General features: G+C 39.1%; 1 protein-coding gene across 2 annotated transcripts; it reads right to left on the bottom strand.

The window, feature by feature from the left end:
- Positions 1-2,214: 2,214 nt before the first annotated feature.
- Positions 2,215-22,719, bottom strand: MRPS31 (mitochondrial ribosomal protein S31). 2 transcript variants are annotated; one of them, XM_031615682.2, is made up of 7 exons: positions 22,570-22,719; positions 20,597-20,872; positions 19,751-19,909; positions 14,383-14,529; positions 10,505-10,578; positions 7,094-7,237; positions 2,215-2,524 (listed from the first exon to the last, which is right to left on the bottom strand). In XM_031615682.2, exons 1-7 carry the CDS (start codon positions 22,644-22,646, stop codon positions 2,313-2,315), a joined length of 1,089 nt encoding a protein of 362 aa, XP_031471542.2. In that variant the 5' UTR covers positions 22,647-22,719; the 3' UTR covers positions 2,215-2,312. The 2 variants fall into 2 exon arrangements, with proteins under 2 accessions (XP_031471542.2, XP_089988662.1); XM_090132536.1 differs by having other exon boundaries at positions 20,597-20,869; positions 22,570-22,718.
- Positions 22,720-22,926: the final 207 nt, after the last annotated feature.

Here is a 22,926-nt window from a genome sequence, read left to right as displayed (position 1 = left end):
AAGAAGGAAATCTAAGCCTGCAGTATATAACAGATGCTATTTCGTCTTGAACAGCTCCCAATGCTGAATATATAATGCTACACATAATACCACCTAGTCAGTTAACATAGGGAAAAACTGCCATCATAAGAAATCCCCAAATGACCACAGTGAGGGAATCCATAGCTCCAGCACTGGCTGCATTCTGCTGCATCGCCAGCAGCCAGCTTTTGCCCTTTGGGTCACAAAAGAATGTTTATGCTTGCTTCTAAATGACTAATCTGTTAGCAACACTTTAAATTCCTCCAAGACCACTCCCCTGGGATGAACAAGAAGTGTGCACCCCTCCCCAATACATGCCCTCACCCTAAAAAACAAGAACACCAAAAAAAAAAAAAAAAAAACCAAAAAACCCCACAAACACCATTAAATCCCTGCTACTTAGGCTTTTATTGTACACTGAACAGCCCCATAAGTATATATATATGTAGCTATATCTGATTATTCAAATCCTGTTGCCTTGTATTAACTCCCAAATCAATATTTAAGCACCTAAGAAGGAATTACTACAGCTTTCCAAAGATGCTAAGCACCAAGAGCTCTTGTTAAGGGCTTGTCAAAGTAGTGACCTTCTAATGAATAAGATTACAATAACATGCACCTCTGGTTCTAATGCTGTGAAATTCACTGCTCAGATACACAACTGAGGCTCCTGAACCTCTTTTGTAGAGGGCACAACATGTGAGGGCACTCTATCTTTCATACCAAAACACAGGTTCAGTGCAAAGAACATACACTGATGGGTGAACTTGAAATACAGCAACATGCAGGCTTTCAGGAGGGCCTCTTCAAGCAATTCCCAGCATCATTAGCATTTGGGAAGAATGGCATTTATTAAGCAAGATGTATCCAGGCATTAAACTCAAAGTTAAAACCATTCTGGAATGGATAGACTTTGATATGGTTCTTGCTTTCTGCATTCCAAGGTCAGGAATTCTTTGAACAACTCTGCAGAAATCTGAAACTTGCTGCTCTTATAGCTATAAAGTTGAAGAGCAGTTTATCCCATCCACAAAATTCTTAAGTCATAGAAAAAGGCCACCTCTTATTTTTCATTTGTTTTGTGCAGTTCTGATTAAAAAAAGTTTGCATATGAAGCCAGTGCTTTATCTTCATTACAAAACTTCCCGCACTGACTATAAAGAAATAGGAATAACCCTCATAGGGTTATTAACTGCTGAAGTGGTTTGCTGCAAATTGCAGAAAGCAAGCAAGAATTCAATGCATGAGGCTGGAAATGCCCTAGAAATCTAAGCAATGAAATGTAATCCAGAATTCTCAACATCTGAGAAAATTCAACAAAAGACAACTGAGGACAAGTAAATATACTGCATTGCTTAATAGATACAAAGAACCACATGCATTTAATTAGAATAAGGCTCATCTAGTTACTTCAGCATCACAGGACTAGACAGAAAATAGTAGCACAATGCAGCCACAATCAGCAAGCAACAGCTCTCCTTGTGAACAGAACCAAGTCCTCTTTCTTGTCCAGTAGATACAGGAGATAAGGCCTCAGCTCCAGACTTTGCAGCAATCATAAGGAAGCTTGCTCTAATCAAACATAATTTTGTGGACTACTCAACAACCAGGCTATTCTTAAGCAGCAGCTACTGATGAGATGTTGGTCAAAGGCTTCAGAATTGCTGAATGAATAGTAGAAGAGACTTCTTGTATTATTTTATGTAACTCACCACTATTATGCTATGCATATATCTCAAGAATAACGATAGCATTTCACTGAGAAGGTGAACCAAGGATTCATTTCATATGACCTAGTCAGTTCCTACATTTTAAAATGAACCGAGAGATGATTAATGAAAGGAGATGGTATTCCAAATATCATCCAAATACCTGTGCATTTAATGAACTAGCAAAATGAAGTGTTTGTTACTATCTCAGTAACAGGTTTTAACAAATAAGGCTGCATTAGGAATTTTTAAAAATGAAAACACTACAAGTTTTCAAGAATGGGAAAGATGAACAAACCTGTCAAGATACATACCAAACGTGAAAGCAGCTGGAACTGGAATCAGATCTAATATTTCCAACGGTCAAGAGATTAGTTTCAAGTTTAAAAGACAATGATTTTGATAAATTAAATTTTAAATGCACATTCTACAAAATCTAGACTTTTCAGTTCCTTCTTTTGTTGAAAAGAGATCTACACATACATACACAGAAGTACAGCCTTTATTATTAAAAATGCAACTTTCAGATTACATGACTACTGCACATTTTCTTCACTTCAAGGTTAAGCACTTTCCCAAGTCTCAAATATCTTGAAGAAATTCCTTCTTTTCCTCAAAATAATTCCGAAACCACTCAATATGTTCAATCTTCTGCTTAACACTGAGGTATGGGTTTTTTGAAAGCCCACAGATGACCAGTTCCATGAAGTGGCGAACAGGTCCTTGCTTGGGAAAGTCTTTGAGGTGTTTCTCCAGAAAGATATGTTCATGAAATTCAGCATCATCATCCATCCCTACCAGAAGGGACACAGAATGACAGGTCATTATCATCATGTAACGGAGAATTTAACAAAATAAAAAAGGATAAAGCTTGTAAACAGACCTTTAATCAGAAAAAATAATGATTATTGCAAAAGAATTAAAAGGTCCATAAATAAACAACAAAGAAGTGGAAGAAACTGCAGAACTCTAAGATATTAATTTCTCCCTCCGTACAGAAAACATCAGCATATATCCTACTCGTCTGCCATGTTACCTTCATTTTATGCTCTATAAGAATATCTGATAGTAAATCTGCTGAAGGCTCATGCCAAAAATCTCTTCCAAAAAAAATGCTCAATACATGAAACCTTTACTGACCATGTGCATTACATTTTAGATTCTCAACATTTTTAACACTTGAGGAAAACACTGACTGCCTTATTCTACAGAGGACTGAGGAACACAAGTTAGTCTTGAATGAAGCAAAATCTTGAAGCATCTAATACAGAATAGTTAAGAAATACTTGCATGTTCATCACAAGTCACAGTTTTAGCACCCCTCTGCTATCAAATGGGCATGGGAAATTGCTTTTCTAAAGTTTTTCAAATCTGTGGATGTATTCTGCTGCAAAAATGTCATCTGTCACAACAGCTGTTACTTGTAAGTAGTGACCAATGCAAAAGATGTTGCATTCAAAAGCATTCAGTTACACAGGAAAATGGCATAAGGGATTATTTGGATCTCTAATCAAGTACAGCTCAGATCCTATAGTAGTTTTTGTCCTCCATCCCATGGATTTCTTTTACAGTTGGTTTATATTTTGACACCACTGTACACAAGATAGACTCAGAACACGAATTCCTACCTAAAGGAGAAAAAGAAAAAAAAGCTGATTTGCAGCTCCTAAATCTAAGATAAATTGTTTGTCAACATGAAATCAGCAACATGTAAAAATGAGCCATCTCAGTCCTAGGCTTCATCCCATGTTACAGCTTCTTCAATTTCATATGCATAATACTGGGACTGAGAACAGCCAGTGTATCATATTTGTTGAGTTTGTATTCTTTCCTTCCTATGTTAGGTAAAAGCCTGAAGGAGATGGGAGATGCATCTGTTTTTCCCTACGCATTTTTCCAAGAAATGTGTGCAGGGTCTATCAGTGCCAGCTACATGCCACTTATCTCCCTAGTCTCTGAAATAGAAAGCCTATTTTCTTCTTCCATAAGCTCTCCTTTTCTGATAAGTTAAAAAAGGAAGGAAAAAAAAAAAGACCTCACTTTAGAACGAGAATGCTTGAAAAACTATATCCACATAGAGAAACACAGGGTTGGTATCTTACCAAGCCATCTACACTGACTTTCTCCCCACCACGAACAAGTAGAATCTCATTGTACCTAGATGCTGACAGTTGACTTCAGAAGTTAACATTTTTTCTAGATTTCATACTTTTGTTGGTCACAAAAATCCAAAAGAAAGAAACCAATGAACCCACTACTGATAGCATCTGGATAGTGCTGCCAGTAAGTCTCGTCTTTTTGATGCTTCTCTTTTGGTGATAAAGGGTAGAGGAAGAAAGTATGTCTATTAATAATTTCTCCAATTTTCATTTCTATCCTAAAAGAAATTAAATCATTTATAGCCTTACATAAAAATTCAGGCCAGGAAGAACGATTAAGTCATCTATTTTGATCTCCCATTTGTAAAAGACAGGATGAATGGTTTCAGAATGAAGTGCTAAGTCCAAATATTTCAGTTAGATCACGTATTTCAGTTAGATCACATATTTCAGTCCTCAAAATAGTAAAGCATGCATCACAAGAAGAGACCAAAGCATCAGGAGCTGTGACTTCCGGCAGAAACCAATTAGATACGTTTGCACAATTCCTCCTCTCCCAGCAAGTCATACCTTCAGCTGTAGAGAACGATCAAGCCTGTCCCTCACTCTCTCTTTAACTGTCCTCAGAAACCTCTTTTGAAAGAACAGGCGCAGCAGGAGCCTGAAGCAGAGGATTTTCTTTATCAACCTCAAAGCAAGGTCATCTACTCTCAATATCTTATCTCCAACTTGCTATGTACTACAAAAGCCTGGAAGAATTTCTCTAGCTAACATACCAACTCTTAAAAGAGACGACCAATCTACCCTTAAAGACAACCTCTCAAATGTAGATGTCTATCTTTATAGTTTTGAAAGAGAGAATTTGAGCCCTTACAGTAGGTCCCTAAAAGAGACCAAAAATTAACAAAATCCCTCCCTTAAAATGGCTGCATAACATCTGTCTGCTCTCTTGGTAAACTTACCCACTAGGAACAGCACTGCAGCAGAACAACCAGAACAGGACTTTGTGTTCTTCTGCCTACAGAAGCCTTTGGAAGCAATAGGGACCTTAATTTGCTGAGTCTTCCACTAAGCCTATTGTTTATGCTGTAACAATCTCTGACATATTTGAAGCATTTGCTCCTCAGGATCTGAGTCATCAAGGTACAAATGCACAGAAATAATTTTAGAAAGTCAGAAATGGACATCTTCCTCAACTTTTTGCCATGGAAAATCATGGAGTAGAAGTAACACTACAAGAAGAAAAGACAAGCAGATGGAGGAGTGAGAATGTTGTTACCTGAGCTATACTAATGGCTTGCTAATCTGGTAAAAATTAGAGGCAGGAGAGAAGGAAAAAAAAGGTTTTCTTTTCTGCCTAGCAGTGACTGCAGCAGAGAAGGAAACAGCTTCAGCTGTTGAAGGAAACAACTTTTCAGCTGCAGCAGAGAAAGGAAACAACATCAAGAACATGCATGCAGGAACCAACAACAGGAAAAGGGGGAAGACTGCTACCAGCACTGCAGCAAGCCATTATGTCTGGCCACATCTTCAGATGTCCCCAGGACAGACAAGTTTAAAAGTCATGTCCCTGCCTTGATGCCTCAAAGCAAGCACAGCGCCTCAGTAAAGCACTCAAACAAGAACACTGAAGATGCTCTGAAGTAAAAAAAAAAACAGTGACAAACTGTCTTCTTTATATTTCATAGTTTATTTAAAACTTTAAAGGCTTCCATATGCTAAAAGCTGAGCATACATCCTTCCTCTGTAGAAAATTTAATTACATAGATGTTTTTCCACGTGCTTGTACGTAAAAGATCTCTCATTTCTTGATACAAAACAAGGCAAGGGATGACTGTTACCAAACTGCAAAATTAACAGTGGAAACAGGCATCTTTCTGTTGAATTTGGAGTATGCTGAAATAATTGGAGTGAGGTTCTGAAGTTTTTAACTGTACTTTGACACACCTGATCTGATTAACAGCCTGTGATAGAACTGGCAGTTTGAGAGGACTGCCTGATTTGATATTTTAACCTGAGAGGTGATAGATTTTGGAACGCTCCACTGGAATTTTCCACACGACCAGTCATTGTAGACAAATCAATAAAGATTCTTGTTTAACTACATGTAAAGACTCTTTGTCCATCCGTCATCGCATCCCAGACAGCATGGTTCCAGCCATGCTGCGACAACAGAAAAACCATTGGCTGCCAAAGACACCTGGTCCATTAACAGCCCCAGACAGCAGGGTTCCAACCACATTACAACAACAAAAAAACCACTGGCTGTGGTGGCTTTAAGTTTGCAAAAACATGAGTAGAGTACACTTGGATTTCTACCTGAACAGATAAATTCTGGGACCAGGGATTAAATTCTGTGAAGAAACTGCCAAAATAGGATGAGAATAAATATCAAGAAACAATGAACCATATCATGCAATTTGCAATTCTGTAAAGGACAGCTTTTCAAAGACTCCCAGCTTCAGATACTAACTTGTTTTGCTTTCAGAATGATTTTAAAGTAATTCTGTTTGATGACTTCAAATAAAAAAAATCCACATTCAAGCTCTCCCTGAAGTTGTGAATCTCTATTCCTAAAGTGCACGCTTGCTTCCTGTATTTCCTCTTCCCTTAATATTCTCTCCCTGTTGGCCTACCTTCAGACAGAATTTTATTGTTCTTTGCTGCTGTTGTTTTAATAAATGGAAATAGGAGCAAATAGAAACACAAAGATGTCAAGATAGATGCCCAGAATGAGTGAATACTGTTTTTGCTAGGAAACTGATAGAGCAAAGGAAGCAAATGACTGCTCAACATCCAGCCACTGCACACAGGGAACTGGCAAATAGCTAGCAACTGTGTCTATGAACCACACCAAAGAACAGCATAAGCATTATAAAACACTCAGCAGTTTTAAGAGTTTCCTTCTTCTGCTAAAAGCTTTACTTAGAAGACATTTCCTAGTAAAAGGTATTATGTAACAAGACTTGAACAGTCTTGTGGTGTCGAAAGCATCAGGACTGGGAGGCAGGGAGGGAATGCATCCCTTTCTGGCAGAAGCCAACTGCCAGATCAGATCAGCCAAATCACTTGCAGGACTTCACCCGAAGAATGCCAGAATGAGTTAATCTGAAGAATCTCTCATTTGGTATAGTTGGAAAGTTACATTTGTTTACTATCATAATCCAAAATGCTATGTTTTAAAACAGTCCAAGTGTTATAGCACACCACGATTCTCAAAAATGATAAATACACATAAATAATCAAAGTTAACAGTGCACATACCTGCTTCATTGTCAATTGGAAACTCCCACAGTATTCCTTCTTTTGTCCACTGGATCATCTCTTCAAAACCATTCCGGGGAGGCTGCTCAGTTACTGCTGCAATTTCCTTCGCAAATTCCAGATCCCAAATTGTTGGTGAAGATACTAAATAAGAATTTTTTTTTTAATAAAATCTATCAGTATGGCAGATTTCTCCTTGGCTAAAACTATATACATATGTACCCTTTAACATTGTCCTTTACAGAGACTAGTACTTTCAGTTGTGCAAGCTTTTCTATCTTAGATGTCACCACTCATTTCTTCAGTGAGAATTCTCTGTTAAAATGAAAATTCACTCTATGATCAAATGTCCACTGAAAACAAGTCTGAACTGCCAGAGTTCAGTTTATTTTTAAGTCTGTCACTCAGAGCATGATCTTTTCACAATTTTTTTTCCCCTTTTTGCCTTTCACAAATTGTACACATGACAAACTCTGAACTTGGCTGGTACATTATACTAAAGCAATCTTGCTTAATAAAGGAGTTGTCAGGCACTTTACAACTATACTCTCCTTCAAGGGGCAACTCTTATTTACAAACTATATCAATCCCTCTCCTGATCCTCTTAAGAGACCGAATTTTTTTGCCTCTTGGGCTTGAGAAATCCTCTATTCCTCTCCCAAAGTCCAGCAGTTCCTTTAGGGATGCATCTATCCTGATGTTTACAAATTTGAATTTATTTATGTTTTAAATCCAAGTGTACTCATACAGCAGGAGCTACTCTCAATGAGTTCCTGCCCCTCCACCCTAGAATCAGTTATCAGCCCAGACTGAACCACATCACTGAAATGACGAGAAAATGAAGGAAGCAAGCTGTTAACTTTCATGAATTGGTCTAAGTTCTGTTACCCTCTGTCCCTCTGTGGTTATCAATTCACCCTGAACTTCCTGGGACAGAAATTTTGGTGCCAATTCAAATGTTACACTTGAAGTAGATCATGGGCAACTAGCTACTATATTACTACTCATACTTTTGAAACTAAGGAACAATTTAATCTTTGGCTCAATGACTTACAATTTGAATTAAAAAGAGTCTCCCCCTCCTTTTTAGGAAATAAAAGTGCAAACTGGATTTTATTCTGTGATTTACGTGCTGAAAAGTGTTTTCACTGCATTAAATCAGAAGATACTTTTTCAAATTATATCTGCATATTTTCCTGCTAAGAACTATATTCCCCAGCTGCCTACCTTGATTTGAGGGCTAGAGGTAGTAAAAACAGGTAAAAGACAGCATGAGAAAACACTATAATTATTGTCCACATCTTATAGAATACCTTCTAATAATGTGCTAACACATCTTCTAATAGAATAGAAGTCATATTTTCAACCTTGCAATAAAGATTATGTATTTTCACCGCTGTGCAACTGTAAATAATACTGATATTCTATGTTCTGATTTTTTTTCCCTAATATGCTTTAAAGTTAACGGTTGTGTTTCAAAATAAATGCTCAATACTAAACACAGAACTTGCTTCTCTGTCACCTATAAATAATATTTTAACTCATGATCTCCACCAGCATGAGCCAAGAAAGTGAAAATGCAAGCCAACGGCACAAGGTATCAAGTAGCACCTTGGTATTTCCTGAGACTTAGACTTTTAATTTTTGATTTATGATCATTAAGCTTAGTCAGTAAACCATTTAACAAACCTTCTCTCTTAGAAGGTACTATAGATCTTCTCAAGGCAACCTGGAATCAAAGAAGAAAATGCAGAAGCTAAGCTGAAAGAACCTTATTTCTTTCTTTATATCTGATACAAACATGGTAACGTCCACTTGCTGTCTTACATCATTTTTGGCAAAACTTATGGATCTTAATTTCATATTTGGTGTGACTACCATTTGCCACCACATCTCTGCCGTGCCATCCAAGAAATACGTAACTAAAATCTGACCATTTCACCTGAAGTAAACGTTGCAACTCAAACATCAGTTACTTGAACATCCCTTTGGTTAAGATAGCTTAACCAAACAAAAAAAACCCCATCCTGCAGCATTCATTGTGGCTTCGTACGAAAAACTGATGGATTTTGAAGTCAACTGCCTTAAAAATAGCAAACTGAATTCCATTTTAAAAAGCAATTTTCATAACCCAACACAGAGATAGCTGCATTCAGAAAGCTCACAGTTGCTTGAATATATGCAAATAGCACTGTCTGACATTTTACCAGAGAGACTAAATAAACTCACTATTTTATCCCTGGAATTTCAAGTGTTAAAAAAAATTTAAAAGTAGAAAACTACTCATCTATAGTCTTGAAACAAAAAGAAATGAGGCCCAGTTTCTAAGATGCTGGAGAGGAATGACCTTTCGTCTATGGGTGCTATCTTTATGTACAGTTTTAAGACATTACACTGCAATAATCCACTTTTCCAAAGCACCTCGGGAGAGTTTAGTGATATCAGTACACTAAGGATTAGTGCTAGGAATGGAGTTTCACTGTTCAGAAAGCAAAAGCAAGTGAGACTACTTTAAATGACTTGCCCATATTTACACACCCTCAGTCTGTAGTACAGCTAAGTCATAATTCAATGCCAGTCTTCTTGTGTGAAATTCATCCTGTTTACATTGTAACTGGGGCTCTTCCTGCAGAACTGTGCCCTTCAGTGAATACAAAGGTGGATCATATCTGATCATATCCATTCCTCCACTTTTTGAGTTTATTTTGGTATGTGTTTTAAGTGTACACATATGAAGAATGAGCTACAGCAGGTAAAGCAAAGCATCAGTCAGGTACTACAGGATCTTTCAACACAAAATAGCAGATGAAAGAAGCTCCCAAAGGAACCAAATATTCAGACGATAGTTTGTTTCCACTCTGCTCTGGCCTAGCTATCTGTAGAGCAAACTTTTTGCTCTGAGATCACAGCTTTGAGTTTCTGTGTCAATAAGTGAATGCAAGACGCTTTTGAAATAAACAAATTTACCAAAAGAATCCACAAACCCATTCTCCAAAGTGGTTTAATACTGTCAAAAGGAGCCCAATTTAGTGACAAGAAGTCAGTTTTACCCATCAAATCATACAACCATAGAATGGCTTGGGTAGGAAGGGACCCCGAGGATCATCACGTTCCAACCCCCCTACCAAAGGCACGGCCACCAACCTCCAGGTCTGGTACTAGACCAAGTTGCCTAAGCTCAGTAACAGACCATTCCAACTAGTACAGAAAATATTAACCCATGATACAGTGTGGAAGTTTTGTATGCTAAAAGTAGAGTAATATTACAATTATTATTTTTTTTTTATAGATCCAAAAGCAAGAAGTGAACAGGTCACGAGTCTCCTTCACAACACTGAATCCCTTGATATTCTACAAATTCACAACTTGGCTCCACTGAGTTTTTTTTAAAATCACTGAATTTCCACTAACCTGTTTTCAGTACATTTTCCGTTTCTGGAGAAGCCTTAGTGAATATATTAAGCCTTTTTCCTGCTTTAAGACTTCTATAAACAAAAAAGAAAAATGATATTTAGTATTTCACAACACTTCACAATATTGCCAGATAAAAAAATTTAAAAGCACAAAATATTCTCATGAACTAAAAGATCTCTGGAGAAAAAAATGAGATAGTGACTCTCACGAAATCCTCAGGCTTTTAACAGAGTGTTTATGACTGAATTATTACTCCGTAACAGAGCTTCCCAAAACACTTCAGCATAAAAGAACGAGCATAAGTCAAATATTATATTTGCAATCATTTTTTACTGAAATATTTAGGAACTGAATGCAGTTCAACAGTATCAAACTACAGTACGAAGTAACTTCACAAACTTGTAACTAAAAAGAGAATTTGGTGATTGTTTTTTTTTTAATGTAAATATTATTACACAATTTGGGAAGAGAAAAGGCAACAGTTTAATCAAACAATTCCTGCTTTCTGACATAAACAGCCTTTTTGGAAGATCACACAGCCACCTCCTGTGCCATATGGCAAACATATAAAGCATATCTGTATGATATATTTTAAACAGCATCACCCTGGTGCTCTCCCTTCTGAGTATGAAAATATTTTATTCTATCTATTTTTAACCAGGCAAGAGCCTATACTAAAAAAAATATATAAATTCATGAGCTTAACAACTAATCAAAATAAATTTTCATATAAACAGAAACTAAGGAAAACCAATGCCTTTACTGTAGATCACACTGAACCTTAGGACAAATGATTCTTTTAATCGTGCAGTTGTGCTTGGTTTTGTAGGTTCCCACTGAAATTCTAATACCTCCCACATAACGTTAATACATATCCACAGCTGCCCTGGCAACATCTGCCTTTCTTGACCTTAGAATTTCACCTCTTTGGTTTTACTGCAGATTTCTGATGGCAACAACTACTTCTGCAAACCTGCTCTTGTCATATTACATTTTACTGATGTAACTACCCTGGATTCACTTCAGCACGGAGCAATCTAATTACAAAGCTTTAAAAGAATGTTGATTTAGGATTATATTTTCCTATCTGTGTGTTAACTCCCCAAAACATTGGCTGAAGATAGAAGAATGACTTGGAAGAACAAGATGACTAGTTCAAATTACTACAGAGCAAATCAGCCATGTCACTGAAATCTCCTAACTCAGTAAGTCTATTCTTCCTAATCCGTTCTTTGCATACTATCAAACAATAAGTACACCTGGTAGACATTCCAGGATGCAGAAGGAAACCTACGACAGAAACTGGAGACAGTTACAAATATGTTAAAAATTATTTCAAGGTATTGTTCCTAAAGTTTTAAAACACTTAAAATTTCATCACACAAAGAAAAGCGAGAAAGTCTTCTCATGTACCCTACCGAGAAGGATCTGGGGTTCCTGATGGATGAAAAAATGAACATGAGCCAGCAGTGTGCTCTTGCAACTCAGAAAGCAAATGGTATCCTGGGCTCCATCAGAATAGGGGTGGCCAGCAGGGACAGGGAGGTGATTGTCCCCCTCTACTCTGCTCTTGTGAGGCCTCATCTGGAGTACTGCGTCCAGATCCGGAGCCCCCAGTACAAGAAAGACAGGGAGCTGTTGGAGAGGGTCCAGAGGAGAGCCATGAAGATAATCAGAGGGCTGGAATACCCCCCCGGCAAAGACAGGCTGAGGAAGCTGGGCTTGTTCAGCCTGAAGAAAAGAAGGCTGCAGGGTGACCTCATTGCAGCCTTTCAGTACCTAAAGGGAGCCTACAAAAAGGAGGGGAATCAACTCTTTGAAAGGGTAGATAACTGCAGGACAAGCAGAAATGGTTTGAAGTTGACGGAGGGAAGATTTAGATTGGATATCAAGGGGAAATTCTTTACAGAGAGGGTGATGAGGTACTGGAACAGGCTGCCCAGAGAGGTTGTGGATGCCCCATCCATGGAGGTGTTCAAGACCAGATTGGATGGGGCCCTGGACAGCCCAGTCTAGCACCAGATCTGGAGGTTGGTGGCTCTGCCTGTGGCATGGGGATTGGATGAGCCTTGAGGTCTCTTCCAGGCTGAGCCGTTGTGTGATTCTGTGATACCATAAATTTAGTAAACATTCTTCAAATTTGCTGTACTTTGCAGTATATTAATAAATAAAAAGTTTACCAAACACAAAATAATACACACCGTGTAAGCACGTAATAGCTCAGGTTTTTGGTATATTCTTATAGCCCACATTATTTCCATTCTCAAACTTTTGAAAACGTCTAATCCAACACCTTGAGACAAATATTCCATCCAATCACCTAAGAATAATAGCTTAATAACAAAATCACTATCATCTGACTACCAACTCATCCGATAATTACCCTTACATTAAAGATATCTTTTAAGCTATTATTCAGCAACTGATAACGAAGGCTGTTTCCTTACTCCGTAGGCTGACAGCTCATAGCTGAATGAAAATCCCAACAGAAAAATAGCAGAGCTGTGAAAGGCTTGGTCTAGAACCTCATTCCACTTCTCTTCAGCTCCCAACACAAGAAGTACCTCTTGCACTGTTACATGCTTTTTATCAGGAAAGGCAAACACTGCTTGCTGCTCTTAAAACAAGTCCCAAGAGATAATTCCTAACCTTAATGGCTTGGCACCTCAAGAAAAAAGAAGTTACATAGGAACATTTCAACAAGCAGGCCAAGTTATTCTAATGACTGGCTACAGAATCTTCTCCGAGGTTTTTGCATTATCTACACGGCTCAGGCTTACGTTCCACTTTGTTTCTTGTGGAAGTCAGAACTCTGTTTACAAAATACTCAAATAGATGTCTCAGCCAAAGAGGGCAGAACAATGTACTCCTACTCAACTACAACTTTATGCTCACGTTATTCTTAGTTCTCCACATTTTTTCTTCAGCAGTATCCACCTTTGCTCTCTTCCAATATCTGAAAGGTGCTTACAGCGAGAGCGGGGTTGGTCTCTTCTCACTGGTGACAGCTGACAGGACAAGGGGAAATGGCACCACAGTGAGTTTAGGTTGGATATCAGGAAACACTTCTTTACAAAATGGGTTGTTAAGCACTGGAATAGACTCCTCAGAAAGGTGATTGAGTCACCATCCCTGGACATGTTTAAAAACCATTTGGATGCAATGCTCAGGGACATGATTTAGTGGAGGGCTGTTAAGAGTTAGGGTAGCATGGTCAGGTTCTGGTTGGACTCAATGATCTTTAAGGTCTTTTCCAACCTGAGTGATTCCATGATTCTATGATTCTAAACATAAATGAATTCCTCAGCTTCTCGATCTCCATGAAAGAGGGGTTAATTTGCAAGGCCATGATTAAAGAAGTTAATCTTACTAAAAACAGAACTGCCATAGAAAGAATATGCTGAGAAGAAATGCAATCATGAGTTACGATGGGAAAATAAAAAGAATGCAGGCACAAACTGCCAGGAACTGTACGAACTGCACAAACTGGCCAGATAAAAGAGCAGCAGGAGTTTGCAGAGTAACCTGAAATCATCGTGTAAATTGAAAAGTTCACTCTACAGACAACTACCATGTCATGGGCAATAAAGAAATAATCCATAGAATGACTTGCCTGTTGCAACATAGTAGTAAATACTGAAAACAAACAAAACAACAGCAACAAAAAAAACCCACAGCTCTAAAAAATATCTTTAAAACACAAACAGCTCTTTCCCCTGATATCCAATCTGAACCTTCCCTCCTTGAGCTTAAAACCACTCCCCCTTGTCCTATCACTGTCTACCCGAGTAAAAAGTTGATTCCCCTATGTTACCCATTAGTAATTTTTCACATGTTCCTCCTCCGAGAGATGGAAAGTAACACTACAAAAGTACCTTCCGGAGTCAAAGGAGCGAGATGAGGGTCTTCCAGGCTTGATTCTTTGACCATCTTCATCCATCTCCAAAGAGATGTGATTGGATATCCTCACACCTCTCTGAGCTGGGAATTGCCTCTTAACTGCCATTTCCGAAATAACATTGCTGAAATTAAAAATGTAAACATAAAAACCTCAACAAACCAACAGGGAAAAGAAGTTTATCACATTTATTAAGCAGAAAGTCTACTCTTCATTGGTTTAAAAGCCTCTATAAGACAGAATTAATACATTCCTCACAAAATGCATATATTTTTAAGCCATCCTAATATCAAGCATTACTTTTTAAACCATCTACATATAGAATGTAAGAACTGAAAGCTGTATTTTAGCCTACAATTAATACTTTCTTTGAAATTATCTCATTTCCAATTACAAGAAAACTACCATTTCATAATCTGCATATCCATATTCACAGAGTGTACTAGGTACATTTTTGCTCAAGTACATGAGAATGTTCTCAAGATACAAGGAATCTGCTGAAGCAGGGAGGTAAAAAAAAAAAAAAAAAAACTGGAGAGGAATCAACTCTGCCCAGGGACAGAGCTGTGCTGTTACACACTGAAAGGAAGCTTGCTTTCACACATCAGCTGACATGGGTCAATCATGCCACCCTAATAAGTAGGTCACCTTTCCTGATCCACTGCAATCTGCTGCATTGCATAATCACGTTACAGCACTTACAAACCTCATCTTCCTTTGTAATTCTGCAGCCAAAATCATATATGAAGAACAAACACTCTTATCTTTGACAGTGCAATTTGCAGTTTATACTGAACGTAAAGGCTAAAACATACAACATACCTGCCCCTGCCCAATAAGTCCCTTAACTGCTATGGCTGTTGGTTGGGAAAGGCCAAGGAAATTATTCCTTGCAGCCATCCCTTTTTCCCAGCTGCTTCCAATAATGTGCAGACAGCCAAAGTTGCACTGCTCAAGTTTTAACACATAAAGGCAGTCTAAAAAAATTAAAAATTAAAAAAATTTAAAAAAAAATCCTAAGTAAAAAAATACTGTCCATCCACTGCACTTTACTGGTTTTGTTACCTTAAGTTAAAAGAGATTTTATTAACAAGAAATACTTCTGGGAAATTATAAAAACTAACTGCCACAGCAACACAGTGGGATTTTATCTTCAGTCTTAGGTGTGGTTTTAAATATTAGAACAGGAGTAGCATAGCTCTTCAAGTACCTACTCTAAGGCATCTGGCAAAAAAGGGCTGAAATCTTTTTTTTCTTTAAGGTTAAAGTGAACTATCTCAGGCTACCTGTACATCTCACACTACAAATTGTTCTATGAAGTGCCTCGTGGTATCAGTCGGCTAGAGACCCAACACACTTCTGAGGGTCAAGCAAATATAGTTCCTAAGATCACACATGGCTGAGGCCAACTGCTCAGTTTGGCTGTGGTATTCCCCATACTACAGGGGGATGAGGCATCCTCCAAGAAGCTCTCCTCGTGACAGAGGTTGATTTAGTAGCATTTTTGCACAGTGGGTCATACTTCCTTCTGCACAGACTATGCCACCAAACTATTTAGCACACGCAGTCAACGATCTCGTGTTTCTGATCAGAAAGTCCTAATGTCACCCCTTCGCTGGTACATGAACATTACTGGCTGCAATACTCATCACTCCATAACTAATGATGTCCCTTTATTCCCTAAAAATAAAACTACAAAGATGTTTTTAATCACTGTCTATAATGAAAAAAATCAGATAACAAATTCATACTCCAACCCGAGTATGTACAGTGGTTAGATATTACACGATAAAACCTCACGTCCCAGCATGAGCTTAAGAATCTAAATTCCTGGATACCTCTGCCTTCCAGAGATGAGAAGAAATTGACCTTTTATAATCAACACAGATGCTCTCTCTTTCCTGACTACCATTAATTATAACACCAAAAACAAAGACCCAGGAAGCTTAACATCTATTTTAGCCCTAAGTTCCAATTATTTATTTTCTTTAACCAGAACAGGAGCTGAAATTTCAACTTGTATTGCCACTGGTTTTATTTTGGTACAGTGCTGTTGTAATTTCCATTGAGTGAAACTTCATTCCACACCAAGAAAAATAAATTCCTGTATCATTAATATTTTCCCCTTCTTGTGAACACGCTGTCCTCACACGTTTACAAAACAAGGCAACAAGACAGCTGTGTAACACTGACCTCTGGAGGTTAGGACATAGAACAGAAAAAAAAAAAAAAAAAAAAACCGAAAAAAAAACCAACAACCACATACACAAATCAAAAGATCCAGAAAATAAACATCTCATACACTCAAATCTCAACAGTCTTCCAATTCTTCACAACTGGGCATTATGTGGTTCCTTCCAGTACCTAAAGGGATGCTACAAACAGGAGGGGAGTCAACTTTTAACAGCGGTAGATAACAGCAAGACAAGGGGAAATGGTTTTAAGCTGAGAGAGGGAAGATTTAGATTGGATATCAGGGGGAAGTTTTTTTGTTGTTCTTTTGTTTTTTTTTTTTTTGTTTTTTTTTTTTTACAGAGAGTGGTGAGGTGCTGGAACAGGCTGCCCAGAGAGGCTGTGGATGCCCCATCCCTAGAGGTGTTCAAGGCCAGATTGGATGGGGCCCTGGGCAGCCTGGTCTAATATTAAATGGGGAGGTTGGTGGTCCTGCCTGTGTCAGGGGGGTTGGAACTTGATGATCCTTGAGGTCCCTTCCAACCCAAGCTATTCAATGGCTCTATGATTCTATGATAACACTTGTGAAGGAATCTCATCTTAAAAATTGTTTTAAATAGAAGAGGAATCTTTTTTTTTTTTTAATTTGTCAGTATACTGAATGCAAAACCGTATACTTAAAAAAAAAGTTCAACAGCCCACATTTTCTTTTGATTCAGACACAATTATTTTACATTGATTTTTATTTGGGAAAAACAAACATTTTCTGATATATTAAAAGGACTTCAGTGTTGTATGTGGATTGAGGCACTTTCAGAGAATGAACTCTTTCCCAAGTTGAGTGAATGAAATCAACTGGACCTTTCAAATCAACGTTTTTAAAACTGCCCAGATAGCTAAAAGTAACAAACGAATCTCAGATTCTAACCACAAAAGGTTACTGTTGGCCCAGTTTTTGGTCATGATAATCAGCAAGTTACAGATCTTTCTACACAACTCATCTACTGCTGGTTTTGGATTGTTACCTAACTATAAACAGAACCTTTCACGTTTCCATGTGGAAAAAAAGTAGTTAAACAAGCTGCCATCACAAGTAGAAGAAACTGCCAACCCAAAGCATAGCAAGCTCATCATGACCTTCCTAACCAACTAAAAATGCTGTATACACATTTTTCTAACCTGAACAATTTATCCACAGGCACACTAAAGGATAAATGTACGATCATAACTTAATATATCTATCAACTACATAGAACCACACAATGCAGGAACTTTGGCTGTTAAATGTTTGTAGAATTTAAACTCTCTTTCAACGGGAAAAAAAAAAAGAAAAAAGAAAAGCCTCTCTGCTTAGGCTACAGCTTCCTTAGACACCTTTTTTCCACAGCAGTCACAGCTGGTATGTGCTTCAGGACAAGCACAGCGAGTGGTGAGGACAGAGAGCCATTGTTGCCAGTAGGCAAAACAACCAAATTTAGAGTGCATGCTCAATAAATAGGTGCAGGTGCACTTGAGGTTAACCACTGCATTTATTAGCTTCGTCAGTAATAGCATGACCCTCCAACTTCTTATCAAGAATTAATATTCTAATTACATTTAAATTGGTAACTCACAGCCTAAACCACTATTAAGACATTTCTCTATCCTGCTCATCTGAAATCCCTTGTAATAGAAACGAAATGACCTCACTGGTTATTAACACTTTAACAAATACATTCTTTACACAAAACATTCCTCATTTATTCTTCATAATTAGGAAGCATCTCAGGTTTTTTGTAACACTGCCCAGAAAACAAACCACAAAGAGCAGAAACACACTGATTTTACTTAAAATACTCAGATTTCTGATCTCTAAAGCAATTCATTTTGGTTCCAAAAGCCTGTGGAGAGATAACTTCTGTTAAGTTCTCAAGATTGCTTTCACTCAGCCTGAGGAGAGGTCATTAAAACACCACACACACAACTTTTGGAGATGCTTGGGTACATTACCCAAAACCATACCTCCACCTATAACATGGACTTCAAACACTTGAAGAGAATTCCATTCTGCTCTCTACAACACCCACTAGCAATCTAGGTAGAAAATCCTGAATTCAGGCTAAAAGGAAATCTTGTCAAGCCTCTCCCCTTTTCTTCCAAAACCTCCAGAATATGCATTCTGTTTACCAAAGTTGTTCACTGAGTACAGTGCTTTCCAAATACACAACCATTTGCAAACATTTGTTGCATTCTCCCTTAGTTCTCCCTCACTAGAAAGGCAGACATCTGAGGCAAACATTATTAGTTTCTTGGGTGTTCTGCTTGCAGTTCAGGGAGAAACATACAAAGTCCAAACAAATCTTTTACAGATCCCTATAGCAACCTACAAATAATAGTACACGGGCCAAACTTGAATCCTGGCTTGGGACAAATTCATTTCCCCAGAATAAATTAAAACTAAGACGACTAGCTCATATCCCACCCTGCAAAAAGCCATAAAGATTTCATATTCCTCTCTTGCTGAAGATCCAGCTTTCTGGTTAGTTCAACATTTCACCTGGACTTAATGCCTTATTTTCTGAGCAGTTGTATGAATACAAGCCGAACAAATAAAGACAAGAGAAAGCCTGTATTTAGCTGTCATCCCAAAGAAGAGTAATACACACACAACCATTCAAGTTTCCAAACAAATGTTTCTCATCTGTTTGAAAGCCACACTGGAAACAGACGAGAGCCAAGTGATGAGTTTCTTGGGTCGACTGGAAAGTTTGGAAAGGAAGGGTGGGGCTATAAATAGAGCTGCACTAGCTCAGTCCTGTTCTTCAAACCTGTCATGAAAATTCACTGGTCCAGACAGAATGTCTGAAACGTCCACAAGTCCCTCCATTGTGTGAAAATTTCGGAAGCTGAAAAAAAAAACCCACTTACTTTGCTAACCTATCCAAGAAAATAATGATCCTAGGCAGGAAAACAATTCCATTTCTGCAAAAACATTTTAGAACGATGATGCCAAAACTTAAGAGGTTTGGTATAACCAGACCAATGATATCTCCATTACTCATTAATTCCATGGATAATAGGTCCAAATTTATCTTCTAGGGCCATCTCTCCAAAAGAGAATCCAGTCACCTTCACGATGACACTGCAAAATTAGAATTTCAAGTATTATTGAAAATAACATTCACTATACGGACCGTATGTTAACAGTTCCTCCCCTTCTCTGTTTATCTGTGGTTTCTTCATGTCTTCTAAGTTGTGCAAGTAATTCTGATTCTGCCTGTTCCTTGCTGCGTGGGAAAGAAGACGCAACGGCAGATGCAGCCTGCACCAGTTCTGGATGTAAAGGCTTGCTTCTGTAAGAGATACAACAAATAGGGAAATATATATTAAAAAAAAAAAAAAAAAAAAAAAAAAATTAAAACTGTCATTTCTGAATTGTCATTTTATATCTTTCCATCTCAGCGGTCACAGCTGCAAATAATCCCTACGGTAGGTAGGTAAACAGGGGGAAGGTCAGATTTGTCTTACACTTCACTAATCTACTGCCAAATGAGACTGACAGGCTGATCTTCTCAGCCTGGGGAAAACGGCAGCTATACCAACTGCATAGCCTGTCAAAAGTGAAGTGCTGATGACCACAAGCAGCGCTGACCTGCAGCGCTATAAATGCAACATAACACATTGTAGAGGGGTTCCACGCACAAAATCATGATGCTCTCCTTATTTTGTTTTTCCTTTTTCCTCATCACATTTTATCTAAACAATATTTTCTTCCTCCCATTAAAGAGACTTTCCACAGACAAATTCTAGTGCTTTCAAGAGTCTCAGTGCAGAAGAAGGCAGGATACTGTAAGAAGCACACATCTTCTGACCAGATTCTCCCATGTGATTTACTGAGACCCACATTTGTATACCACATTCTCTTACAGGATTCTTTTCCATATTTGGTAACAGCATTTGACACTTTTTGTCCTAGATAATGATTAAAAAAAAAAATGGTGGGGGAAAAAAAACTGTTCAAAGTGCACGTTATATTTTACCGCTGAACGTCTTCTGCAGTATTTTGAAATGTACTACTTTCACTGTTCAGGCCTTCCTGCTCGTTAGTGGCTTGCTTTTTCATCTCCTGTTCTTTTAATTCTTGAAATTTCCTCTTGGTGGTCACTTCTACTTTCATATCACCAATGATTTTTAGCAATTTCTGCTTTGGTGTTTCTGCTTCACCCTCCTTTGATGCCACTTTAGTGGTGCTGTCTGTGGAAGCTGTAGATTCATCTTTTGTAGTAGAGAGCACACAACTAGTGCTGAAGAGTCTGCTAAATAATACAGAAAATTAAAAAAAAAAAAGATGTTATTAATAGACTCCAAGGCTGAATTTTGTAAGCCTACCAAAAAAAAAAAAAAAAAAAAAAAACATTACTTACAACTGTCTAGGTGTAATCATGTGCAAACTGTCTATGTTAAGTACATATGAAACATTTTTTTGTTGAGAAGGACCAAGGCACCATTTTTCAATTCAGCAATTTATAGTTCCTTCAGCACAAAAAGCATGTAAATGATTTTATTCCCTTCACAAGTAAATAGTGCTTAATCTCTGAAGGAAACAAAACGTTGAGTATCTCTACATTTGACTGCAGACAGAGTTTGCAGTTTCTACCTTCTACTGCTGGTGTTGGCTTTATTCAGTGCTATAGATTACGACCTTATAAACATGAATTTGAATGAGTCACTTGCAGTTTTGTAAGCTTACATTAAAATACTAATAATAAAATCACAGGACTGTTAAAAAAAAAGCCAGAACAAAACAAAACAAAAAAAAAAAAAGCATACCAATTACAAAAAGCAACTCATACCTAATACTTGAAATCATTAGTACTAAAGAGTTGACTGAAATCCCTAATTCCCCCCCTCAGAAAGAGATCTGACAACATCAGACTGTATATACACTGTATTTTCATTTTGTTTTGTGTCTGCAGGACTGCTAAGATTCACATTAAACCTAGGATCTGCAACACAGCAGTCAAGCATTTATGCAGCTGTATTAGGAAACGCATCACAGAATCATTTGAGCTGGAAGTGACCTTTAAAGGCCATCTGGTCCAACTGCCCTGCAATGAACAGGGATGCCTACAGCTCCATCAGGTGCTCAGAGCCCCATCCAGCCTGATTCTGAACATCTCCAAGGAAGGGGCATCCACCACCTCTCTAGGCAACCTGTGCCACTGCCTCACCATCTTTATCATAAAAAACCTCTTCCTTACATCTGATCTATATCTCCCCTTTTAGTTTGAAACCATTCCCCTTATCCTGTCACAGCACACCCTGCTGAAGAGTCTGCTCCCTTCCTTCTTACAGCCCCCTTTAGATACTGAAAGGCCGCTCTCACATCACCTCACAGCCTTCTCTTCTCCGTGCTCAACAGCCCCAGCTCAGCCTGTCCTTGTAGGAGAGGTGCTCCATCCCTGGGATCACTTTTGTGGCCCTCCCCTGGACACACTCCAGCAGGTCCACATCTCTCCTGTACCGAGGTCTTCACCCCATTACTACTTCAGTCACTCTGCACTTCATAAATTACCCACAATAAACCATCAACGTTAAACCTTAAACACGACTGCTGATAGGAACAGGAAGCTTCAGAGCCGCATTACAGGATAGCAGATGCCCTGCTGTTTTACACAGCGCTGCTCCCACAGATCTTCCTCCAAACACGTTTTCCATTAATTCAGGCTGCATGCTCTTCAAAACTATTTCTCCATTCGGAGATCTCTGCCTACAGCACTGGAACAAGCTCAGGCTGCGAGCCCTCAATACACGGAGCCGGCGGCACTCCGCTTCCCTCCGTCCGTCCTGCCCGCCCGAGCGCCGCGAGCCCCACGCAGCGGGTGGCAGCCCGCAGCCGGGCACAGGCCCACGGCCGCAAGCCGGTGCATTCACCGCAAGGCCCAGCTCAAGGCAGAAGCGCGAGCACGCCGTCCGCCCGCGCTACGCTGAGGCGACTCCCGCTCCCCGGTACCTGTGAGGCCGCCCGCAGTGCCGCGCTGCCCCGGCGAGGAGGAGGAGGCGGCCGGAGCCGCGGAAGCGACCCCACATGGCGCCCTCGGCGCGGCGCTCGCAGCCCCGGCGTCCGTTCAGCGCCGCCGGCCGGGAACGGGAGCTGCGCCGAGCGTTCCGCGCCACGGCGTTCCGCCCGGCCCCGCTGCTGTGCGCGGGCGGGGTAACGGCGGGGTTGTGGGCTTGGGGCCCAGCAGCGGTTCGAATGGTGTAAACCTTGACCTCATTGCAGCATTTCAGTACCTAAAGGGAGCCTTCAAACAGGAGGAGAATCATCTCTTTGAAAGGGTAGATAACTGCAGGATGAGGGGAAATGGTT

This window comes from Phasianus colchicus, chromosome 1, assembly GCF_987193195.1.
Source record: "Phasianus colchicus chromosome 1, bPhaCol1.hap1.1, whole genome shotgun sequence".
NCBI classification, from domain to species: domain Eukaryota; kingdom Metazoa; phylum Chordata; class Aves; order Galliformes; family Phasianidae; genus Phasianus; species Phasianus colchicus.
The sequence above is the reverse complement of the archived record's forward strand: the minus strand, read 5'-3'. Positions and strand labels throughout refer to the sequence as shown.